General features: G+C 40.7%; 1 protein-coding gene and 1 long non-coding RNA gene across 2 annotated transcripts; both read left to right on the plus strand.

Moving 5' to 3' along the window:
• Positions 1 to 194: 194 nt before the first annotated feature.
• LOC133721602 (uncharacterized) lies at positions 195 to 1668 on the plus strand. The gene is made up of 2 exons (XR_009852238.1): positions 195 to 450; positions 1224 to 1668. It is a non-coding gene; the product is annotated as an uncharacterized LOC133721602 (long non-coding RNA).
• A 7090-nt stretch (positions 1669 to 8758) lies between these two features.
• On the plus strand, positions 8759 to 9253 carry LOC133723088 (rRNA 2'-O-methyltransferase fibrillarin-like). Its single transcript, XM_062149918.1, has one exon. The coding sequence runs from the start codon at positions 8759 to 8761 to the stop codon at positions 9251 to 9253; it is 495 nt and encodes a 164-aa protein (XP_062005902.1).
• Positions 9254 to 9473: the final 220 nt, after the last annotated feature.

The raw sequence follows: 9473 nt of genomic DNA on the forward strand, positions 1-9473 counted from the left end.
TTTTTGCCCATCAGAAAGACCCTGACACTCTTAAGTTTGATAATTTTGTAATTGAATGTTCATCGCCAGGGATTCGTAGAAAACACTCTCTGCTGATGAAAACCCGTAGGATGGGAGATCATCTTTGGGTGTCTTTTATGCCTCGTGGTCAAATCCAGGATACCACGAGCTGCTCTATTAGGTTCTCATTCGACACGCATTATTACGGGATTAGTGGTCAGATTCCATTCTCGAATTGTGTGAAGAGGTGTGGGGCTAGATTGTTGTACGAGCAAGATTTGAAAAACCTCCCCGATGGAACAACCAACATCTTGAAGCGGAGTCGTGAATATTGTGACTCGGAGGAGGCCGAGCCAGGGGAAGGTCCAAGTGCAATTGCAATTGGTAGCTCTAACAAAGAATCGGTTTTTAAAAGACTCAAGGCATGAATACTAATCAATCAATGGAGAGGTATGTTTTTGTGATTTATATATAAATGGTTATGTCTGATGTAGGTTCCATTAACTGATTAACCCAGTCCCCCTAATTTATATGTATATAAAAAGTTCATCAATCAGTGAAGCCTTAAGTTTGAGATTGTCTTTATATGTGGCTCAAATATCAAAAATAAATAAACTTGTGTATTTCTCAAAAAAAACAAAAAAAAAAAAAAGTTGTGTAAATTGTGCTAACAATACCATTTTGAGAAAGTAACCACAATAAATTGTTTCTGTAACTTTTGTTTTGTTTCAGAAAGTATATCTTTGATTGGTATGTATTTATCCATGCATGCAAGCCCTTTCCTTCTTCAGGAAAAAGCATTGACTCATCAAGTTTTGTTTTAAACCACAAGCATTGCTACTTTGCTAGGTATATCAATGTCGCAAGGGTTCTTACATTCGTTTAAGTATTCTTAATATATGGACAATCTACCCAAAGCATCGTTGTCCTGTAAAAGAAAAGTTGTATGCAAAATTGCATCCATGAATAAACATGTCTTGGAGCCTTATAATCCAATAGTTGAGATTCGTCACTCCCATATTCAAGGTTGATCATGCTACAACCAACATACTAACAATGTGATGACATCAATTCAAGTTGTGTTTAGTTTTTACTTTATTTTTTTTATCTTTTGTCAAGGATTATTAGTTTGTACTCTATAGCAAACAGTATTTATAAGTTATGAGATATATATGTGGAAAATAAATTTGCCCGTAACGAGTTGTATTCATCTTATGCTATAGGAACTACCCCTTTCTGCTTCTGGTTCTTGTACAGCTGGGCTGCTAGTGGTCTCTTTGGCGACAATGGTCTTCCACTGTTCTTCCTTTGAGTACTTGAGGAGCACATCCACAACAAGATTTGTGGCACATTGGCCGGGGCTATCTCTGCCTCCGTTACGATGCCATGTTGATGTACGTTGTTAAGAAGAGGCTGATCAAGATGTCGCTTTGATTGGTTTGAAATTTCTCTTCCATATTCCTTTTCATTTGTTGTCCTCATTCCTTCTACGCTCATATTCATTCCTACAAGTAGTAAATTATTGTTGCAATTTTTAGTGTCCTGTAAATTAATTTTCTATGAGTAGTAGAAGATTAGAAGTAGAAGTCCAAGACCGTGATCCAATTCAATACTTTCTATGTTCTCTTTCGCAAAATGTTAACGCATAATGCCCGTGAGATATCATTACATTAGTTACTAACTTACTATTTTTATCGTTCCTCTTTGATAACTGCAATATGTAAATCATTCCATTTTGTCTCAGTATTTCTAGAATTCTGTTTTCTGTTAGACACGAAATATGGAGAATGATAGTACTATGGCATAGGACTAAAGGCAGGGGTGTAGGAAGCATAGCAGCAGTGTACTCTGCTGCACCCCCTGAACCATAGGAGAGGGCAAAAACATACATATAGCTACTGATCTTGAATGTAATTTGTAGTTCTACTGAGGCATTCCGAGGTCTAGTCTTTGGTCGAGTGCTTCTTGTTTCTTGAAATCTTGAAATGCATCTGTATGACCAAATATGTGTGTTCATATTATTGTCTTCATGCTAACTAATTTCTTAATAATGTGTTAATTCAAGTCAGATTTCTTACTTGACGAAGTGGTGTTAGCTCAGTGGTTGGAGCACCCACTACCTAAGACCGAGGTCATGGATTCGAGTCACTATGGGGACAAGAGTGAAATCCTTTGATCCTCTTTTTAGATGAAAAAAAAAAAAAAAAGGTCAGATTTCTTACTTCTTAATTAGACCTTAGAAGTCTTGTTTAATCTAGAAAATTTTCAGAAACTTCATTGAAGTGTGACATGATAACAGAATGTCTTGTAACCTCCCGACTAAGAACATCATTACGTGATACCTCCATTAATGGTGTTTTTCCTTCTTTAAGTTTAGCCAAGTTCTGTATTAATGGGGTCTGGCTTAGTTGCTAGGTGTAGTTTTGGGTAGCACTTTTGGGTGTTTGAGGAATTTTGAATCTTTCTGGTCCAGAGTTTGTGCTTAAGGACATAGTCTTACTTGTAGACATAGCACCAGAGTAATCAGCATTGACTAGTTTTGTTTCAAAAAAAAAAAAAAACCAACAATTATTAGCAGTGGAAGAGGGACCATGCTCTGTTTAATACTTATTATTTTAATAAGGGAGAATTTTTCGAACAATACATAGACTGAAGGTCACTTCATGTGTCTCACTTTACACTAACTACACTTTGGTACTTGGACTATAAAACCCAACTACATTTAAATACATGACGTCAACTTTTCCATTACGGGGAAGCCAGCTGGCATATGTACGGGGGTATAACAGTCCGTTCATGTTTTCCCGTCTGTTGTTGTACAGAGTTGTTGCCAGCTCATCATCTTTCCCTCCAAAACTTGAATCCCTCCTACATATCAACGAACCCCTTTAATTTTCCCTTCAAAAAACAGAGTAGTTGTTACTTTGTGTAATCAACTCCAGCATTGTTGACCATGGAAAATATGCAATCTTGGAATGAAAATAAAATGATAAAAACTGGGAAACATATCCATTCCAAAATGTGAAACCAATACATAATTACCGATGGTAATGACATTGTTCAAAATCAAAACACCAATCTGTTACACAAAATGATGAAGAATACAAGCAGATATTTTAAGTCAAGATTTGGAAAGTAGTTCAAATAAATCTAGGCTTTTATTATTAGGAATCTTATTATTATTTGGATTATTTTTTTAGGATTCTTTAAGCATAGGGATATTCCTAGTTATTCTAGAATTGTTTGAGCGTCCCTATATATAGAGGCCTTTGTAGTCTTTTATTTTCAGAGTTGAGTTAATAAAAATTGAAAGCTTTTACTTCTCTCCAAGTTTGTGTGATGCAACCTAACCTTAGGTGTGATGCCTAAGTCCTCTGGGTGTGATGCCTAGAAACCCTACTAGTGTGATGCTAGTAGTTTTATCCTAAAATCTTGATGGTGTGATGCTAGTACTATCTCTTTTCTTCTTAAGTTTCTTATTATAAATTCCTTTTCTTTCTAAATATCGAGACTGCTGCAAATAAACTCTAGTTCTAGAGTTCTGCTTTATTGGTTCTACATCATTTTGGCGTCGTCTGTAAACAAACAGTTTGATCCAATGGCTACACGATCAGGGAAAAACTTCAGGGGTCTTCTGACTTACTTTCAGCGAGATGGTTTGTTGCTGAAGATTCTGGAACAACTTGAATCAATGGACACTCGGCTCACAAAAGTAGAAAGACATGGGCAAGCTTCCGCAACTAAGAAGGCAGATAAAGAAAAGGATACTATAGTCCAGGACACCAACACTGGCGACAAAGAAGAGACGGAACACCAAAAGGAAGGTGGGGATGACAGTACCTTCAACCACGGAACTTATGATCCATCTGATCTAGAAGAAGACTTAGATACTTCATTCTATTCTATTGTTAGACGCAATCTAGCACCTCCTACAACTCACGATAAGGATTGGCGACGAACAGATATATTCCAGATGTTGGTTCGTTGTGGGGACAAGATCAAAGGCTGAGTATTGATGGTGGACGTTGTGTAAGTGCTGTCTCAAGTTCTACAACTGAGCGCCTCAAATTTCAAATCCAACCACACCCGCAACCATACAAGGCAGCACATATTCTTTATGGAAGACCGTGGTTATCTGATCAAGATGCACCATTATGGAAAGGAAAATACATATTCTTTGCTCTTTAACAAGAAAAGGTTGGCTTCAGGGACAAATGCAGGAGAATGACGCTCAAGAAACCTGATGCTACCCAGAGGAAAGTTCTTCACATTCTTATGTTGAAATGGTTTCAGATAGATCCTAGTGGTTTGTGAAGGGGCGTCTACACCTTTAACTCGATGGGTTCGAGTCTTTCAACACGGGGAGAATGATGAAAAGTACAAGCAGATATTTTAAGTCAGGATTTGGAAAGTAGTTAGACTAAATCTAGGCTTTTATTATTAGGAATCTTATTATTATTAGGATTATTTTTTTAGGATTCTTTTAAGCATAGTTATATTCCTAGTTATTCTAGAATTGTCTGAGCCTCTCTATATATAGAGGTCTTCATAGTCTTTTTTTTCAGAGTTGAGTTAATAAAAATTGAAAGCTTTTGCTTCTCTCCAGGTTTGTGTGATGCAACCTAAACTTAGGTGTGATGCCTAGAAACCCTACTGGTGTGATGCCAATAGTTTTATCCTAGAATTTTACTGGTGTGATGCTAGTAGTTCTATCCCTTTTCTTCTTAAGCTTCTTATTATAAATTCCTTTTCTTTCTAACAATCGAGACTGCTGGAAATAAACCCTAGTTCTAGAGTTCTGCTTTATTGGTCCTGCATCATAAAAGCTTATCGAAACCATAGCATTTCAAAGTTCAAGCCCTATGAAAAAAGGAAAAAATATGAAAATGCCATCATAACAGATTGTTTCACACGACCTAAATAGTCTGACTGCTTTGAGAAGATGCTGCAGTAAGCCGAGCTGATTTTTTTATCTTTAGCTTGATCCTTCGTGCTGGCATCTTGTACCTCTTGCCTAATGAAAATGGTCCAACTGATCCTCTCTGTAACATTGCAATAATCTAGGAATGTAACACACAATTGAGTGAGCATTCAAACATGAAAAGTTATAACATTTTAAGCTGACAGCTTCAAAACTCATACACAATTATGGCCTACATGCCTATTTGGTTGCACCACATTGTTGTCACCTTGAGAAATCACAAAAGTGTCACATTCACCTTCAACATCTACATTGACTCTGAAATTGACATTGAGGTTCACATTGACATTGACATTCTCAGTCCCCTGTTGATTGACATTGTTCTGATTTGGGAAAACTGATGAAGCTTGAAAGTTTGATTCCTAGGTTGGCACTTGATCCTTAGTTGTCAGCTGCTGTTGATAAGGCACATCATTTTCAACATTAGCTTCTGCCACAGGTGGTTCAACTTTTTCATTGGCACCCTGCAATCAGTTTCATTGCTCAACATTAGCAATCGAATCATACAATTGAACTCCCACAATAATTTATAAAATTCACAAAATTGTACCTGGTTTCTTCTTGTACAAGTCCTTTTGTTATGTCCTTTATTTCCACATACCCCACACTCTACTTGAGTATAATGGCTTCTTGCAATTTTTCAGTTCCACTACCTGGTGGCTCTTCACCTACATTCAAAATCAATCAGTATGGTTAAAAAAGTAATAGGTTGACCTACAATTGAACTATCACAAAAGTGTAATTACCTGGTTCCTTAGTTCTCTTGGTCCTGTGCCTTCCTGGTTGCCTTCTGTGCGGTGATGGTGCAATAGATCTCTCTATAACTTCTCATTCAGCAGCACCAGCAATTGGTTGTAGCATCACTTCATATGCCTCCATAAATTTCTTCTGAGTGTATCGTTCAGATACAAAATCATCTGGAGACCATCCCCTTGAGTAGATAGCTGCAATTGCATGTCCAAACGGGATTCCAGAAAAATCCCACCTTCTACATGTGCAGCTCTGCAAATCCAACTGTACTGAATGCTGAGCAATCACTCCACTTTGACAGTCTACACCTCTGCCATGCAATTCAAATTTCCATTCAATTGACTCTATTGGCCTGTACTCAGTGGCCTATTCTACATTTTTCTTCAATAATTGCTCTATTCTGTGTCCTACCTTTGACCTCCATCTTGGTGCAGAGTTCCTTCTATTTGCTTACCAACCCTTATTTCCTCCAAACATGGTATTACTGGCTTCTTCCTAGCATTAAGGATGCTCTTATTGAAGGACTCACTGTGATTGTTCAACAGAACATCACATTTCAGGAACTCATCAAAGTGAGACCTTGACCAGTAAACAGCAGGCCTATCATTACACCATTGCCAAGCTATGAAGGAAACATTTGCCAAATCATTCATAGCGTTTGTGTACTGTGTCATAATACTTACTCTTGCTATAGCCCACAGCCTTTGCTTTAACTCCATCTGACTTGAAATTATTATGCAAATGCCTCACACAATGCCTATAGTGTGAGTGAGGAAATAGATCCTACAACCAAAAAGAAAACATTAGTAGGCAAACACTAGCATGTCAAGAATTGAGTTCAAATTCCAAGTCATGTTGAAATTACCTTGATGGCCTTGTCAAGCCCTTTCTGCTTGTCTGATATAAAGGCATAATGCATAGAATGATGAATATCCAAGTCTTCTCTGAGAAAAGTGAGAAACCAAGTCCATGAATCCCTGTTTCTTGCTCAACTATGGCCCAAGCAATGGGGTAAATGCCATTGTTTCCATCTATACCAACTGCAGAAAATAATTGACCCTTGTGGACTCCTTTCAGATGACAGCCATCCAACCCGATGATGGGTCTGCATCCAGCCTTCCATCCTTCTCTTAGAGCACTGAAACAAATGTAGATCCTCTTAAACCTTGTAACTTCACCATCCAGCTTAGTTTGAATCCAAACCGAGGTCCCTAGATTTCTCTTCTTCAATTCATTAGCATAACTTTCCAACATATTATATTGATCTTCAATACTTCCCTGTGCCTGCTTCAAAGCCCTTGTCTTAGCCCTATAGCATATATGATACCCCACATCCATACCAAAATCCCTGTTAACTGCATTTTTAATACCCTCTCTAGACCATTTACCATCTGCCATGAACTGGTCTTTGTACTCTTCTACTAAGAAAGGGGCATGCATGGCAATGATAGACTCTCTTCCCAATTGAAGAACACTGGTGAAGTGGCCTGTATGTCCTAATCTGCAGTGTAGGATTATTCTCATCGAAGCTGCTGGCATACAACCAAAAAGGGCAACTTGGGCTAGTCTTGCATCTGACCAGAACCTTATGTTTTGTGTTTCTTGGAAACCGAATCTCTTTCTTGGTCGACACTGCATGCTTCCTCACTGCATGCTTGAAGACATCAGAGTTGGGGAAAATCATTCCAAGCTCAAACTTGGGATTCTTCATATCTATCTTTGTTTCAGCTGTCTCGAGAGGGGTCTGATCCAGCTAAACCACGAGATGTCTTGGTCTGCTACTATCGCTATCGGTCTCGCTTATCTGGAAAACAAACAAAGGTCAGAGGGAAGACCGGGTGTGCCAGCCTTCGACGCTTCGATGCCTAAGTCAGTATCGTTATAAGATAATGATAATGGAAAACGATAGTAAATAGTTACCTCTTTGGGTTGTTGGAAATGTCCTTAATGTAGCAGATTTGTGGGAGCCTGGTTCCATTTCTTTCGGTGTGGGATGTTTGGGGTTCCCGATATCACCTCGAGGGGTATCGAGACCCTCAGCTGGGAGCTTTCTTTACTTCTGTATTGGCGATACGAGCCTTGTGCTTTTGATACTTGTGCATGGGAGGTATATGCATACCAACTAGTCCCCCAAGTCCCTGGTCAAGAGTTCTCTTGGGTGGGGAGTTTGTTTTTGGTAGAAGTATCGGAAGTGCAAGGCGAGTTCCTACCACGTGGCTTCCGTACGACCATTACCCCCAGTCCCCCAAGTCCCCACCTAAGAGGAGTTTTGGCTGGGGTGAGGAGATCATTCTCGCAATTGTCATTGTGTCACTATCGCGAATCTGTGTTGGGGTTACATGTGTCTTTTGGTGCATATGCTATACCCTGGTGACACGTGTGCTGTTGTCATTCATTTTTCGTGTGCGGGAAGTTTGGTGTACTGGAGTCCATAACGTGTAATAATGGCGTAGTGGTAGGGAGTCGAGGCGACCGCGCATGATATCTATAACGCTCAGAGATGTCGGACACGTGGTGGGATCTGGTGTCGTCGTCCTTACACGTCCAATGGTCCTTGTACTCTTGAGGTCCCTATATATAGACAGAGGAGGGAGATGGGGGCGGTTACTGCTCCTCTGCTGTTGTTAGAAACCGGAAAAGAGGTGGGTAAAGTTAGAGCCTTTAGTGTTTGCAAAGCTTGAATCCTTCGTTTGGTGGTCGGAATTCCGGGTTATTGGCGTCGTCGTCTTTGCTTTCCGGTTGGAGGAGTGAACAGGTACACTGTCTCTTGACTTTCCTGGGTTTCTTTCTGAGAACATTTGTGTGGAGTATGGGTTTGCTGAGGGGTCGTTTGCCTAAGGTGAGAGTTGCCGGTAGGCTTTGGGTCGTTGTGGGTTAGGTTAGTCCTTAGGGAGGGTGAATTTGGGTTTAGTCAGATTTTCTTGTTGCGGCTCCGAGTTAGGTTATTAGATTTTGAAATTTTGTGGGGCGGGTTGGGGAAGGCGATAGGCAAGAGGCGATTGACTAATCTTGGGTGTCATTCGCAGTATGGCACGGGAGCATCGTGGTCGCGGTAGGCGAGAGGGTTCTTCTGGTGGAGGTGGGGAAGGTGTTTCTGGTGGCGGTGTCGGCGTTTCTCATGGAGGTGGTGAGGGTGCTTCTCGCGGAGGTGCAGTGCGTACGTCTCGAGGAGGTGGCGAGGGTGCTTCTCGCAAACGTGGCGAGGGTGCTCCTCCCGGAGGTGCCGTGGGTACATCTCGAGGAGGTGGTGATGGTTCTTCTCATGTGGTCCCGAGTAGGGTTGAGCAAGTTGCGGGGCCCGAGGTTCCCGAAGCGGGGAATGTAGAGGTATTGGAGATTCCTCACTCGCAAGGTGGGCGGCTGCTCCTTGGTGAAATGCCCATTGACCAGCCTAGTCTGAGCATGATAGAGGAGCAAATCGCCGATATGAGGACGACTTGGGGTATTCCGGTAAATGTGCTATTACGCCCTTTGAGGTGGGGTGGGCGTGTTTTTACGAGTATCAGCTCAAGTGTGGGTTGACGTTCCCGATACCGGAGGAGCTACAATATTTGCTGTCGTGTCTTAACATATCGTTGGGGCAGTTGCCGCCTAACGCGCTGAGGCAATTGATGGGAGTTTTTCTATTGTGGAAGCTCAGCAGGCAGCTATGTCCCAGTATTGGCAAGTTTAACTCCATGTTCAAGATGCAATATTCAACGAAGACTGAAGATAGCGGGTGTGTGAATTTTAGGGCAGGCCT

This window comes from Rosa rugosa, chromosome 7 (genome assembly GCF_958449725.1).
Source record: "Rosa rugosa chromosome 7, drRosRugo1.1, whole genome shotgun sequence".
In the NCBI taxonomy this organism is placed as follows: Eukaryota; Viridiplantae; Streptophyta; class Magnoliopsida; order Rosales; family Rosaceae; genus Rosa; species Rosa rugosa.

Coding starts and splice junctions, on each gene's coding strand:
- LOC133723088 (XM_062149918.1), top strand. CDS start 8,759: ATGGCACGGGAGCATCGTGGTCGCGGTAGGCGAGAGGGTTCTTCTGGT.